The sequence below is a fragment of the Astatotilapia calliptera genome, chromosome 23 (assembly GCF_900246225.1).
Source record: "Astatotilapia calliptera chromosome 23, fAstCal1.2, whole genome shotgun sequence".
Classification (NCBI taxonomy): Eukaryota; Metazoa; Chordata; class Actinopteri; order Cichliformes; family Cichlidae; genus Astatotilapia; species Astatotilapia calliptera.
Genome location: NC_039323.1, coordinates 11,392,185 through 11,407,999, shown reverse-complemented (window position 1 = coordinate 11,407,999; position 15,815 = coordinate 11,392,185). Strand labels below are relative to the sequence as shown.

Below are 15,815 nucleotides of genomic sequence, written 5' to 3'. Positions count from 1 at the left end.
AAGGAAATCCGCTGTAACCTCAGCAGATGGAGATTTGATTTTTACCTCTGTTTGAACAGATCCAAAGTGCCAATGCGAAGATAATAAACAAGATTTATGATGCATAATATATTTTGTACATTATATCATTAACTTTATTTCGAAATAGCATCTGTACAATAGTGTAACAGAACTGCCCACAGAACCATACGCAAAACACTGAAAGACACAGAAAAGTTTGCTGCAGGAGCAGACGATAGATGTTATCTGTTACAAAAACTTAATGCAGCTCTCCATTACGTATGTTTCACACAGGCAGTTGCTTTTCGCCTTTGAGACAGCGCAGTTATGACTTGCAGTCACTTTCTCATGTGTGTCGCTGAGGTGATGTGGCGTCCGGACCCAGCTCCCTGAGAGACAGCATAAGAGGAACGGCGGAGAGGCGTCCCCCTTCTGAAACGAGACCTCAGTTCCACTGACTGATGGGATACACTGTGGACCTGGGTCACAGAAGGGGAGAAACATATCAGCGACTGTTTACTTTATATAAGGTTTTTGGGGGTGTTTTTTGTTTCTTTTAACCCAAGAGTAACAAGAAACTCAGTAAACTGAACCGGAGATGATGGCTGGGCATGTCAGCAGCAGCTACAACTGCAAGCATGATCTCCTTTCTGTCTCCAGTGTCTTCTTATTAAAGCTCCTTTTCTCTGGTCCTCTTTTCCCTCCTCTGTCTCTCACGCTCTCTCACCTCTGCTTTGGACTTGGGCACCAGCACAGCACCTGTAGGTAAGGTGTATCTGTGTCTCTGTGTTGTCCGGTTCCTGTCTTTTTCCTCAGGCGGCACACCTTGGGTGCATCGGCTAATCAGCATGCTGTGCTCACAACCCCTTTGCCAACCCACTTCTCAACAGACTCTCTGTCAACCTCTGTGGTCTGAGGATCCCCTCGTGCTCCATGCAGCCTTTGTTGAATCCCGTCTCTGATGATTTTCTGATCATCGCTGCAACTGCTGCATTATTCAGTAATTCTTTGAACTTCGCTCTCTGGTCTAGTGTACTGCATCTGAGTCTGCCGGTTCTTTGAAAATAAGCTCACAATAAACTGCAGCACATGACTAGAAAACGATCAGATAATAACAGAGAAAGAATAACTTGAGATTGGCAGAGTTTTTACGAGCTGCTGCAGGTTGTTTGGCGTGGTATGCGCTGTGATTGTTGACTGTGAGGACAAAGTTTCTGTGTGTTTCCTGTCAAGAGCTGCAGTTTATGAGTCTACAGTTTTTCTCAGTTTTTATGGCCCTTTTTACACCTTCTCTCTTTTGACAGAGAGATGGCATAAACTGAGCAAACTGTGAGATATGGAGCATGACATTCAGTGACTCGAAACCTAAATGGACATACAATTTACATTTTTAGCTTTTCCTTTTGAGAAGTATTCCTTTTCAAAAAGATACACAAGTAGATCTTCCGTTCATACTCTCCCATGCACAAAAAGATCACCTTGTGTTTGTCGTGGGCGTTGAGGATGACACTGAGGGCGTGAGCAGTCACTGAGGGCAAAACAGCTGTCCAGGCAACAAGCAGAGCTGTGAGCCACACAACTGGATCAGTGAAGGCGTAATCAGACGCACCTGATAAAAGGACAAAGATAGAGCAACTATATCTTTAGACAGAAATGGATAGAGAGCCACAATTTTCTAAAGACAAATTGAAATCAGCTCCTTGTTATTGCATGTTTTCTTTTTTGATTTTTAGTCCAACAATGGGATGTTATGTGACATCTTAAAGCAAAATCTCACAAGAGTGACAAACAAATAATAATAGGCCTGTGCTGAATACCAAGAAATATATATTCCTTGGGTGATTGCTCAAAAAGGAAGCGGTTGTGGGTGATCCTGGTACAGATGAAGAACAGCCCCACGGAGACAATTACAGCTGCTATGTTGAACTTGGTCCAGTGTCTGGTCAGCAGAATAATCTGAGACGTGGAAACACATTAAAGGATAAAAGTCCAACTGGATATGCAGTACAGTGTTCATGTCAGAAAGGAGACCGAATAGTAAACATTTATATAATCATATAGTAAGTCTATACGAAATAACGGACCAGCAGATAGTTCAATTACTGTAAATAAAAATTAAATTATATAATTACGTTTTCTAAGGTCAGATCATTCCTATTTAGATCAGTGTTAGAAAAAAAGAAGAAAAAAATAATTACATTCAGATCACCAGTGTTGGGCAAGTTACTTTGAAAAAGTAATTAATTATAGTTACTAGTTAATTCTTCAAAAAAGTAACCGAGTTAGTAACTGATTTACAAGATTCTAAAAGTTATTAATTACTTGAAAAGTAACTATTGCATTACTTTAAATAAAGGTTTCACTCTCTGGGGTCCAGGGTATAATTGGCCATTTTAAACACTTTTGATTTTCCGTCTACATTTCACCTTTAGAAACTATTTACTTTCCCTTGTTTGGTATCATCCTTTTCAGCACAACCTCACGTGTCTGAATTTACAGTCATGTTTTCATTTTGACATACTGTATTAACACAATTGATCTAAAATCAGAGAAAAAAAAACATAAAATCCTAGTAGAAAATGTTACATATGTTACTGTGATAACCACAAACATGTTTATTGAATCATATTTTATAACTTTAAATGCAAATATAAATTGTAAATTTTTTAATTAGATGCACAAGTTTTGCGAACAACAAAGTTATTTGCAGCCATTTTTCTTTTACCCTTTTTTTCAAACCATTTCAAACTATTTACAGAACAATCAGCTGTTCTGGATTCAATAAAATGCCGCACAAATTATTTGTGCCGCTCCAAAAAAATAATTTCTGTCCACTATAAAGGAGAACATCTCAGCCTGATACCTGCAGGTCTGACAACAGGTGTATCACTCCTCCTGTTTTCTACCTGGAGACGGCAGTCGCCTCATTGTTCTGACACTCAACACAAAACTATTCACAACACTACACACTAACTGCACAACACAACGTCTTGATGCATGCTCAATCATCCAGGTAAGTAATAGGGGTGCAACGATACACAAAATTCACAGTTCGGTTTGGTTAGATACTTTGGTGTCACGGTTTGATATTTTTTCAATACAAAAAAATGTTCATGCCTTTTTAATTTGTCATTTATTAAAATTATAAATATATATTTTTACTCAAAAGTACAGTTTTTAAATTTAATCTTGCTGAAACAACAAAATAATAATAAAAATAAATCTATCTGATCGAGAAATCACTCATATTTGGAAAAGAGAGTTTATTACAGAGAAATGGCTCTTTCCAAAATAAAAGCTATGCTTCTTCTGGGCTATATTCTCAGCAGCATATTAAACATATCAGGTCCCCATAAGGAGAATCATGTGCTAACGGCTGTCTAAATGACTCGGGTAAAGTTTGTAGCATGCGTGCTTGTTGTTTTTGTCTGCTTCCACTTGTCTTTGCACTAGGATGATGTCGGTGTAAATGTGCAGTCATATTCGTTGTGTTCCCACTAGTGCTGTCAGCGTTAATCTCATTAAAGTGACATTAACGCCATAACGCGGCAAATCTCCGTTAACGAGCTACCGCGGCACTCGACAGTGCAGCCTAGGCGGAGTAGTTGAGCGCAGATCCACTAAGCGCTCAACACAGATAGCATCTTCAGAAGAAAAGTTGATAAAGTAAATAAAAAAATTCGTATTGTTCGATACATATGCGTACCAAACCGAAAGCACTGTATCAAACGGTTCAATATCAATACGAGTACTGTTGCACCCCTAGTAAGTAAATCTCCAAAAGTTGATTCTGTTCATCTGAACGTAGCGTTTTCAGTGGGAGAAACGTTTTGTCACTCATCCAAGTGACTTCTTCAGTCTCAGCTGACTGCAGGTTTCCCCAATCTTATAAACAGTACATTTGCATAATTACTGAAACCAGCCCACTGAAGGAACAATGGGCTGGGAGGTCAGTCCCTTCATCATAATTATGCAATGCTCATGAGAATTTGCAGAATTCAGAATAAGAAGCCTGCAGTCAGCTGAGACTGAAGACGTCACTTGGATGAGTGACGAAACGTTTCTTCCACTGAAAATGCTACGTCCAGATGAACAGAATCAACTTTTGGAGATACACAAGACAACACATTAACTACACACTCCAAACACGCTAAACGTCACAAATCTCTCACATTTTAAAACTCGCGCTCTCTCTCTCTCTTTCCCCCTCTTCCTAAACAACCAAATGTCATGGTGCCATATCATTTTTTGATTGGTCGACATGGTGCATTTTTCCACCAACACAAACGGGCTGTTTTTTGTTTTGTTTTTTTATTTTTTGGTCATAAGCAGAGAGTGCTTTCTAACGCTCTCCTTAGACAGTAAACGTGGCGAAACTATATATGTGTGTATATATGTCTGTGTATATATTGTTTATTATGACTCTGGTTTTACGTGGTATATATCACCTTGTTGCTTTGTCATCTTAAAGTGGTCGTGTGATTGTCTTACCACGACTATTTTATTCTGCCTCAACCAAACAGCAGCATTAATGTGATTGTTTTGCCCCCTTATCTCCAGGTGTTGTGCCAAAAAGTGATCGTCTGCCAGAAAGTGATTGCCTTCAGCGGGAAGGCCTTCACTTTTAATGATCGCTTTCAAATGATTAAATATGTATTCCAACAGTGGCTATAGATGAATAGGTAATTAATTATAAAACATTTTGTAAACATTATGAAGTTTTCATAACATAACATTCACAAAAAACTTAATTAACTATCTACAAAACATTTAACCGTGGTTATTATAAATATAAATCAGTTAAAAATGTTACACTTTCTGTTTCACTGTGACAACTGCATCTATGAAAAAAAGAATAGAATAGTCCTTTATTGGCATTGCCCATGTACACACAAAACCATAAGACATCCTGACCTCAATCATGGCAGTGAACGTAACTGCCATGGAAACCGTGATCGCCATCGTCTGGTAGTCAAAGACCGTGTTGTCGAAAACGCAGAGCGGGATGAAGGCGAAAACGAGCGATGCATACACAGCATGCAGGAGTGACAAGGACAACTTGAGAGGGCTCACGAGCTCATGTCTCTGTCCACACTTGTACAACTCGGGAAAATTTAAGCTTTTTTCTGCGCTGACATCCTAAAAAAGAAAGAGGCGATTTTTATTGTTTAGACATTCACACTTATCTTCTTTTAGTTTAAAATAAACTCTCCAGCTCACCTGTTCAAAAAAGGCCAGGCAAAGAATTGGGTATGCACTGTAGAAAACCGTGTATAAAGCGATGAACCATGATTCATACAGAGACTGTGAGAGAAACGTAATTTTTTGAACCTCACTTCATGCCGTGACTATAAGGCTTTAACTGGCATAATTTAATATCTGTTTTTGTCTAACCTGAGCACTGAAGCCATTGAAGAAACCAAACCATAGATGCACAAGGGCAAAACTGCAGGTCTTAAACAGGAAATAGCGCAAGAAGAGGGAAATGCGGCGGTAGGACCAGCGGCCATGGACGAGAAGCAGCCGCTGCAGAAACCTGAACTGGGCCAATGCAAAGTCTGCATTCTGCACCGCCTGACCTCCCTCCACTCCTGCCAGACCCACACCAACATGAGCCGCTGGTGTTGAGGAAAGAGGAAGGAGGCAAATGTTAAAACATGAACACAAATGGTCAGAGCACACTGATTTATTTTTACTTTTTTATATTGTAGAACTACAAATAAACCCTTACTCTTGATCATATTGACATCATTGGCACCATCACCAATGCTCATGGTCACTGAGCTGGTATGTTTTCTCACCAACGTGACGATTTCGGCCTTCTGTGCAGGTGTTACGCGGCAGCACAGCACAGACTGACAATGTTCTGCCAGGCTCATGAATGTGGCCCCCCACTCTGGCCTCTGGTCAAACTCTGTCTGGGGAAAACAACACAAATGCGTAGATGCAAGGGAGACTTAAATAACAAAGTCATTTATTATGGCTGATGCAAAGTCCAAGATACAAAATCCAAAAGGCAATAGACTCAAAGAGGACGTTAACAGATGCTCAGACAAAGAGTGAGGGGAAGGACTGGACTATTTATACACAAGAGGGTAATCAAGGAAGCAGGAACAGGAGGGTAATGAGACAAAACTGAGCTTAATTTAGACAGAGACAGAGGGGGGGAGTAAAACTAAAGGTATGAAACAGGAGAGAAGTCAAAAGTAAAGCAAAACATGATTAAAAACAAGGAAACACAGAAATTTGAACTTTACAGAGGAGATAATGCAGGAAGAAAACAGAGGAACTAAGAAACTCTTTAAATACAAGCAGTAACTAACGCAAACTGAAGGCACAAGTACTAGTGAATAAATGAAGATCAACGCTAAATGATCAACAAAACTAAGAACCGAGAAACTATGAAGGAACCAATCAGAATTCTCAAAAACAACAAATCCAGGCTTAATAATAAACAAGAACTGAAATAAAGAAATAAAGGCCTGATAGTAACAAACAGAAGACTTTCTAGAGTTTAAAAAATTACTTTAACCACCTCACTGTACATAACCCTACAACAAAACCCTCGAAGGGGACTGGCGGCAGCTCCCGGGCCTTGCAGATCCTCATGTACTAAATAGAAGTGAATGAGTTAAAGAATTGAAAAGTTGAGAGAGGGTGAGGCACGAAAACGAGAACGAACAGTTTGTAGAAGTGGGGGAACAAACATAGATGAGAACTGGAAGCAGCATGTTTGGAGTTGTGGTCCCGCTCCTGAAATTCAGATAATTTATCTCCAATTAATGTAAAACTAATGATTTCTTGTTTGATCATTCCACTGGGCGCAAGAAATTAGTCCTAAAAGAAGAAGAAACAGAAGAATCTACTGCTCAACACCTTTTAATATCGCCTCTCCATGTCTCTGCAGAATACAACTTCTCATGAAACCAAATCGTCCGCAAATCATAAGATTTACAAAACTTTATATTGTCTATGTATAGCACAGGTTGGTGTGTTTACCAGCTCAGGTCCGGTGAGGACCACGGAAGTCTTTGCTACAGCCATCTCCTTGTCTACAGCCCACAGCTCTGTCTGTCTGGGCTTAAAGAAACTGACCCGTGGATCTGGGGACTGGAGTATCTGTCTGCAGGGGCAAACAAACAAAGATCAATGGGATGGTGTGAGCGTGTGTATGTGCATGTGGTTGGATGTGTCTGTGTATTTCTAACACTGCTAACCTCAGCTCGTCCCATTCTACTATTCTGCTATCAGGATCCAGTAGTTTGCAAGAATATCCAATATTCACTGCAGTCTCTACAAACACAAGGAAAGAAGTCACAGATGGAATCAGAATAACACAGAAACCACTGTGAAACTTTATTTTTATGACACGTTCAGAATTTATGCCATGCTCCTTGTTGTGTCACAGCTTATCATAATACCTTTTTTGTCTCCAGTCAGTACCCATACTTTAATCCCGGCCTCTTGAAGTAGAGCAATGGTTTCAGGCACTCCATCCTGAAGTCGGTCCTCAATTGCCGTCACCCCCAGCAGCTAAAGCAAGACTTAATTTCAGCATCCATACAGCATATTCACATTTTTAAATATTACATACATATTTCATACCACAAAGTTCTATGACTATGCCCATAAAAATATGAAATCAGCCCTTTAAATTAGACTAAAGACTAAAGAGTGCCTACCTGTGTATTTGTGCGTGCCCTAAAACTCCTGCAATGTGTTGGAACAGACATCCTTCAAATTGATTATCATTTTAGAGAAGCAACCAAAGTCACAGTGAGAAAGACTGTATTGCTGCAGGCAATAATGTTATCAATGTGTTGTGTGCTTGTTGCATGCACTGCAGTTCATGCAGTTTCCACAAAATAGTGATGCAGCAGAGAGCAGACTGAGAATAAACGACGCCATCACAAACTACCAGACTTTCAAACATCCCCAGTGTTTGTTATCTTAATTAACTGTCTACAAATATCTCTCAAAGGTATGTTTAAAAATGCAGTTTATTGAACAGTTTCTGATGCATAAAGTGCAAGAACACTGCAGTGTTTTGCCTCAAATCCTCATGCAGTTAACCTCTCAGCTATAGGGGAAAATACACAAAAAGCTTACGGGTCTGACCTGCGACTTTTGCCCCCTTTACTGATGCAGGCAAATTTTCTGTTTTTAGCTTGTGGTGATAATGCTGAGTGGACTGTGGTCAATCAACAGTTTCTTGCAAACCCAGTGCAGTTTGGTTAGACGTTTAATCACTTACAAACATGCTTCAAATCAGTAATCTATTTGCTGTTACTAAACCAAACAATGGGCAATAAAAATAATAAACAAATATAGATAAAAAGAAACACATTTGCATTTTAATATATATTTTAATATTTTGATGTGCCGAGCGTGGTAGGACAACTCATGACTGACCTCAAGCTTTGCATGAGATTCATTCACTGAAAATGGTGTATGGTGAAACCAGATCTTTGTGATTGTAGTCTAAAGTTGTATGACTGCATCAGAGTCAAAAATAATGTGAGAAACTTGGTCAAGTTTAACCTTATAAAACAGGTTTTAACGAAGAAATTTTTTTTTTAAATCAGTCTGCGCTCAGCTCCACAAATGCGAAAATAAATTTTGGGGAAAATAAAGGGCTGAAATCTTTAAGCATTAACATTATTAGAACCCTTTAAATGAAGAACTGACAATATATAAAACCACACTGAGCACGAGCCCACCTGCAGGTCCATTTCCATCTCGTCATATAATTTTTCCAGCAGCGCGTCACGGTCGCAGGTGACCATGGTGGCAGACTGAGCCAGAGTTTTGTTCCACTGCTCCCATGATGCTTCAGGAACAGATCGAACCGCAACGCACAGTGTCCGCAGACAGGCCTCGGCAAACAGCTGACAGAAGATAAGTTAGATTGGTTTTTGATAGGCTGACGTTATTTACTGAGTAATCCTTCAGGCAGAACTGGAAGAAAAAAAACAAGCGATAATCAGGGATGCCTCAGCTATCTCATTAGCTAGTAACGACTGGTTGGATCCGTTCTTGAAAACCTACTAATCATTGATTAAGAGCCTTCAGTATAGTGTGTAGATGGTTTGATGATGTGACAAATGATAACTGTAGTGGAAGATAATGTAGTTTTAGTCTGTGTAGACTTGCACACATCGCAGTCACAGAAATTTGAGAGCAAATGCAGAGTACGTGATAACTGTTAACAGGACGGAAAAAACATTACGTTAATTTAGCTTAGCATAGTGATTCAAAACAGGAATGCTTTACCTCTAGAGCTCTTTCAGTCCTTTCCTGATGTGGAGAGTCCTTCTGCAGTCTCTCCAGGATCACTATATCTGCCCCTTTACAGTACAACTTTATTCCACCTTCTGGCTCCCGCACTAAAGGCAAAAACCCCCTCTTAGTATGGACTAAACAAAAGGATGTCTAAGAAATAACAAAAGGCTGTTTGACTTAGAATCAAACCTGTGTGAGCCAAATGAAAAAAGCTATTATATGCGTGTGTTTAACAAGAGCTGCTCTCACCCAATACAGACATGCGTCTCCTCTGACTGGTGAAGTCCAGCAGTGCAAGGAGCTGATACCTGCGAGTGACGCCCAGCTCTGAGACAACAATAAAATCTCTCGCCCTAGAAAGAAAGACCCAGCCCAGCTCTCTGGCAGCACCAACAAGTGCTTCCTCATCTGGGGACGCAGCCTGGTAAACTGGAGTCTCTGTGGGAACGCGGTTAGTGCACAAAGGAGGAAAACATGTTGTCTTCCAGAAAAGGACCACAGTTATTCTGCCATGCACATTCAGATTAGTGATTTACAGGTTTTCTTAGATAATAGCAGAGAAAAAAAACCTTTAATCTTTATTTAACTTTAGTTAAGTTGACAAAATTCACAACTTAGGTAAAAAACATTACGGACTCACGACATGTGCAAAGCCTTACGTTTCTTCCACTCTGTCATGACAGTATGGCATAAAGCCAGCGCTGTAAGGAACTGTCTGCTGAGCGGACACTGGTTCCCTCTAAGTCTGTCCACGAGGGCTGGGGCTGACATAAACAGGCCACCACAGGAGAAAGGATTCCAGCTTAAATCCATGGGCTGCCCAAAGGCGGGGAAAGAGGTAGAATATAAGATGATATCATTTCAAACATATACTGAAGGATCTTTAGGGAATACCTTAGAATAAGGTTAAGTACATATAAAAAAGTGTAATTGTTTACCTCTACATCCTCTGCCCTGACTGAGGCATCACCTGTAAATGTATAAAATAAGACATTTATTTATTAATATATATGTTTTAAAGAAAGAAAAAAGAAAGTGTCATCTGTGGTGAAGGTTGGTATTAATATTCTCCTGTGGTGGTGAATGTTGGGGTTACTGTTGCACTGAGCATGTTAGGAGTCTCCGCTGGCCTTTCTCGAGGGATGAGGTTTATGATGTAAGCATCTTTCTCCAGAGTCGTCTTTGTTCAACTGTAAATCTTTGCTGTCTAATTTGAACTTACCTTTACCTTGTACGAGTTTTTAATGAAGGAAATTGCTGCAAATAATAACTCAGCATGTAACCTCACACATTACTGGGCACAGGCTGTACTGTTGGACCATTAGTTGCTAACAAAGTATTCTTAGGGGAACAAACTGGGTCATTGCTGCTAAAGTTGTGTCACGCTGATGAGAAAAACTGATTTAAAGCTTTCGTGTGTGACTTTGTATCAGCGGCTGAGCAACAAAGACACGCAGTTCTTTCTGTGCTACTTCTGTGCTACTTCAAGCTGACTCCAAAAGTGAGTCGATCCCATGTTTAAATGCCAATTTTATTAATATAGCACATTTCACTACACCTAAACTCATTGTGCTTAACACAGAAGATAACAACATAAAAACCTTTGTGGGTTTACAAAGCCTTGAGGAAGTGCAAACAGCAAAAATAAAATAACAATTGCCACACTTTATGACATTAACCAAAATTGCTAATCTTAACTGACAACTTCTATCTCTCAACCAATCCAGACATGGTGGCTTCATCCAAATAAAAACTGCATAACTGGGCACTTTGCAATTACATTTTAAAACACAGATTCTAAACATCTGTGCAAAATCATCTGATGTATTCTCTGTTAATGAGTTTTGCTTTTGTAAAGCAGAGTATTTGGCTTGTCCAAACATCCACCTGCCCATGTGGCATGACCAGAACATGGTCTGGCCTGCTTTAAGCTGAAAAATTAAAATATCACATTAAATATAGTGTTTTGTTTAGTCACGACACACTTTCAGGTCAGTAATCTGTAAAAGAAGGAGCTCTTGTTACCATAGATTTCCCCAGCTATGCAGCATTGTCTGACGAGCAGGCGATTCTGGGTTAGTGTTCCAGTTTTGTCACTCAGCAGGTATCCCACTTGGCCGAGCTCCTCGTTCAGTGAGGTATTCCTAGCCTGAGCCGGTTTGTCTGCCTGCTGCCAATACATCTCCAAATCCCAGCCAATAAACAGGCTGTGGACCGTGTGGACCAGCTCAAACCTGCAGGCACACACACATGCATGCATAATAACCCAACACACGCACGCAGATGTGCATACCCACTTTTCTCCCCACCCACAAATGATTGCAGTATTGTAGATGGAACTAACGAGATGTAGAGGGCTATAGGCATGGCTGGGCTGAGAAGGATGATGTAGCTCCAGTAGATGAGGAATCCGGTGTAGACAGCATTGCTGTTAAACACCAGAGCAGACAGAACGCTATTCTGTCTCATGAGCTGAGCAGAAAACACGCCACTGCCAATGGCAAGGAACAGAGCTGCCAGCAGCACACACAGGACTATCTAGACAGAGCACAGACACACAGGGTATATAAAAACTGCAGAAAATGTCTCGTGGTTGTTATTCTCATGCCCTCCATGCACTCACCCCCATCACCACTTTGTTAAAAACTTTTTCCATCTGAGTCCTCTTCAGTTTCACTTTCCCGCTGTTCCTCAGGATCTTCGTGTCTGCGCCTGCCGTTAAAAACACCACTATTAGATGCTATTGCTGACCGGGCTGATTGAGTAGACGGTCAAGCAGCCAGAGGGTGAGAGTTCAAGCCCGCATGTCAACAAGCTTCTGCTGATGTGCCCTTGAGCGAGACGCTGAATTCCTAGCAGATCCGGGGGTTTCTGACCCCGGTGCAGGGAGGTCAGGGGAAGAGAGGGTTTTTCTTTGCAGGGATCAATAAAGTATCACATTATGTTTTCCGACGATGCTGTCTCAATCTCGCAGACTGTGGAAAGTCGCTGAACTTTGTGTGCAGAAATGACAAAACCATTCTAGGGCAGAAAACTGATTTGAACTCAGCCCTACAACAGCAACAACATGCAAGCTTTGATGGAAGCAGGTTATGTCGAGTGCGAGTTTGCTTAGAGTTATTGTCAGGCTTAACTGGGGTTACACCAGTGGGCAGCTTCAGATTAATAGTATGAAACTCATCTCTGGATAAATTTGATGTACTGATCTGCTTAACCAGAACGGGAAGGGTCAAAGCTATGGAATCCGTGACACTTCTGCCTCGTCCAATAATGTCAAATCAATGATGACTCAAAAGACAGGAAGAGCCTATAATCTGCCAGACGCCCACAGCTATAAGAGTGAGGTAATCAGGACCATTATTAGCAGCAGATTGTATTCCTCATAATAACATTTGTCATTGAAGTGAGTGGAGGCAAGAGTGCAAGGTGAACATAGCAGATCTGGGAACATTGTGTAAAAGTGATATCGCTGTGCACTAAAGTAACAGTTTTCTGAACACAGATGACATAGTTCCACTCCTCTTTCCCATCTAAAGAGTACCGGTGTAGATAGCCAAGCCGTACGCAAAGGTTGTGTTGCGTAGGACTGTTCCCCTCAGCAGGATGTGCTCGCTGTCCAACAGGAGACCCTCTCCCCGCCACTGCAGCTGACCTCTGAAGGTGTACAAGCGGTTGTTGGGTTCCTCACAGCGTACAACACCTGGGGGAAAAAAAATCACATTAGATCTCACTCTTACTATTTGGTTTTTATAAATGCACATCTGTATTTTTAATAAAAATAGGTTTATTCACCATCAAAGGAACTGAGGGCCTCCTCTGAGGGATTAGAGGTCAGATCTTCGTGTGTAGCGCTGAGCGCCTGTCGGTACTTGAGGTTGGTTTCTCTAAATGAAGAAAAAAACGGAAGTGTTCATTACAAAGTCAAACAAAAGAGCATCAATACACTGAAAATACTGAAAACACAAATTAATGTTTTGGTTATATGGATGAGGGCAGTCGTACGGTCTTAATTCTGTAGTTTATGAGTTCAATAAAAGACGATTTGTATGCACTGACACATACAGTCACACCTCTGCCTCCTCTATTAATAAAGATGTTACATTTATGTCATGTTTTCAAATTTTCTCCTTCACAAACATTTTTTGACGCCCATATTTGAAGCATTTTTATTGTCCTGTTCAAAGACTTAGAAAATGTATCATTACTGTTACTGTCTACTTTAAGCATCATAAACGTTTCTGCATTTACATCAGTGTGTGCGGTGCCAATACATTTTAAGAGAATTATTCAGGGACCGGACTGATTGTGTCTCTTTACCCATCTATATCAGCCGTCTCCACGTAACACAGACTGTGAGGCTCTGAGCTACATAAAAGAAGAAGATCGGCCTGGGTGGGAAAACAGAAAACGTTAAAACAAAGCAGAGAGGGTGATGAGGGCGAAGGTGTGGAAACACAAACTGACACAAAGCACGCACTAAATCCAGTTGGATCCAGCTATCCTAAGAATATACTGGGTTTTTTTTTTACCGTGTACTGTATTTTCTAACAATATTATTGTTATTATATTCTCGAAACAAGGACAAATAAAAATTGCTGCACATTTCTACGTTTTATGAATCAAGAAGCTCACTGGGAAGACTTGGTCTTTGTGGATCCGCAGCACATCCCCCACACACACGTCTTTCCACTTCTTCATTTGAAAACTGAGACAGAGAACAGACGAGAACTGAACGATTGAGAAGAAAAAACCCTTTTGAATGGTTTTCTAGACAAACTCAAGCAAAATGTTTTAAAAAGCAACACATAAAAACATAATTAGTAACCAACATTCAAATTAAAGTTTTGTTCAGGGCAGGAATTTACAGATTCATACTGTTTAATTACAAAAACAATGAATCATCTTTACACTGGTTGTGTTTTTTTGTGCATTTAGTTTGTTAGTTCTTTGCAGGACAGCGATGATTACATGAAATAGTACAATTCTTCTGTAATATGTGTAATATTTGCAACATAATATTCTCAGAAACAGTAGAAGTTAAAAAACATGTGTCATTAAGAGGCTGGTCATAGTTCTTATCTTTCAATAAGTGGGGAAACTGCTCAGTGCATTTGCCCTGCTCTAATGCGAAAACGGGACTATCCAGGGATTCACTCATTCACACTTCATTAGAGGTTCATTAGAGGTCTGTTTCAAAGTGGAGATGTGTTGGCTCCTGAGAGAATAACCCCGCCTTTGTCCTCACCTTTGGGAAATGAGAATGTCACAGGGTCTGGAGTTAATCTCAGAGTCACTGCGTCTTCTTGCCTGTATCGGATGTAGGGAGAGAAGGACGGAGACAGATGGAAGGAGAGTAAAAGAGAATGAGCAATTGCTGGGAAGCATGACAAGGGTGGAGGGTAAGAGTGATGGACAAGGAGCAAGCGAGAGGGAGTGAGGGTGGCCATGAAAGGTTGAGAAGAAAAGAGGAGAAAGGAGAAATGCCATTACGGGGCTCTACAGTGACACCAGCTGGGAGATTTACACCCTCCACTAAATGATTAGTCAATAGAGAGGGGTCAAGCAAGCATTTCACCCAGAGCTGTTAACGACCGTAACTCAGCGATGCACTTAACCAGGGAATTCTCCATGCAAAACATCACACCTGCATTTAAAAGGAAAGGCTTTAATGATGGGAGAGATAAATTAATGCTACTGGGATGACTGGTTCCGTCAATGAGGAGAGGACAAGGAGTCAATGAGGACAGTGAAGGAGAGAAACAAGTAAGTGGCATGGGCATAAAAGCATGCGTGAGCCCGGTCACATACTTATATTCAAACTCCTTTATCTGTGTGAGCGGAAACATGCAGCTCAGAGAGGGACGGGAAGCCTCACCATGTCGTTGCTGAGGTCTTTCAGCCCTCTCAGTGAGAGAATGGAGATCAGCGGGATGATGGTGATGTACCATGGTACTGATGAGATGGCAGGGACACACTTGAAACCACATGCAAACACAAGCACGCGTCAGCCACATCATCCAGATAAAGTTCCTCCACCATTAATATAAACTATGCAAAATGCTTGCAAATGTCTGCTGAGTTAAGTTCATTTTGACAAGCTACATTAACCAAATACGAGCTGGTTTGTGATCACGCTCACTAGTAAAAAAAAAAGAAAAAGTGAAATATAGAAAATTAGCAGCATGCTATATCAGGTGTAAAATGTAAAAATGTCAGCATATTAAATTATGCATTTGTTAAAGCTGAGCTGACAGAAGCACACAAAGCAGGATTTTTGGATTCATAGCATGTAAAAACAAAGCGAGACGCCACAGCAGAGCCTTCATCTGACCTGCAACACCAAGATGAGGAGATAATAGACATTGGCTGCTCGCTGGAACTGTTCAAATAGCGTCAGGGGCAGGAACGTCAAGGGGGTGTACTTGTAGCTGCGCACCACATTGTCCTGGCAACCGATGCGGAGAGCCATGGAGAGGGGCAGGTAGAAGACACACATGCAAACATCAGCGCATCAGCCTGACTCTGAATGTATC

The 15,815-nt window shown here is 40.8% G+C and overlaps 1 protein-coding gene across 8 annotated transcripts in view; it reads right to left on the bottom strand.

Annotated features, from left to right (window-relative positions):
• Positions 1-12: 12 nt before the first annotated feature.
• Positions 13-15,815, bottom strand: part of atp8b3 (ATPase phospholipid transporting 8B3) — a 41,577-nt gene continuing 25,774 nt past the window's right edge. For 7 of the 8 annotated variants that reach the window (XM_026158074.1, XM_026158072.1, XM_026158071.1 and 4 more), the window contains 25 exons: positions 15,614-15,727; positions 15,158-15,256; positions 14,528-14,589; positions 13,915-13,987; positions 13,600-13,670; positions 13,075-13,166; positions 12,824-12,982; positions 11,906-11,994; positions 11,627-11,820; positions 11,308-11,516; positions 10,221-10,252; positions 9,942-10,098; positions 9,532-9,720; positions 9,274-9,386; positions 8,721-8,888; positions 7,422-7,533; positions 7,218-7,293; positions 7,000-7,123; positions 5,732-5,918; positions 5,395-5,618; positions 5,221-5,304; positions 4,915-5,139; positions 1,818-1,956; positions 1,479-1,609; positions 13-479 (listed from right to left, as the gene is read on the bottom strand). In XM_026158074.1, the coding sequence (XP_026013859.1) occupies positions 339-479; positions 1,479-1,609; positions 1,818-1,956; positions 4,915-5,139; positions 5,221-5,304; positions 5,395-5,618; positions 5,732-5,918; positions 7,000-7,123; positions 7,218-7,293; positions 7,422-7,533; positions 8,721-8,888; positions 9,274-9,386; positions 9,532-9,720; positions 9,942-10,098; positions 10,221-10,252; positions 11,308-11,516; positions 11,627-11,820; positions 11,906-11,994; positions 12,824-12,982; positions 13,075-13,166; positions 13,600-13,670; positions 13,915-13,987; positions 14,528-14,589; positions 15,158-15,256; positions 15,614-15,727 (3,264 nt within the window). In that variant the 3' untranslated portion in view covers positions 13-338. The remainder of the gene's footprint in view (positions 480-1,478; positions 1,610-1,817; positions 1,957-4,914; positions 5,140-5,220; positions 5,305-5,394; positions 5,619-5,731; positions 5,919-6,999; positions 7,124-7,217; positions 7,294-7,421; positions 7,534-8,720; positions 8,889-9,273; positions 9,387-9,531; positions 9,721-9,941; positions 10,099-10,220; positions 10,253-11,307; positions 11,517-11,626; positions 11,821-11,905; positions 11,995-12,823; positions 12,983-13,074; positions 13,167-13,599; positions 13,671-13,914; positions 13,988-14,527; positions 14,590-15,157; positions 15,257-15,613; positions 15,728-15,815) is intronic. The other variant, XM_026158078.1, reaches the window with a different exon arrangement.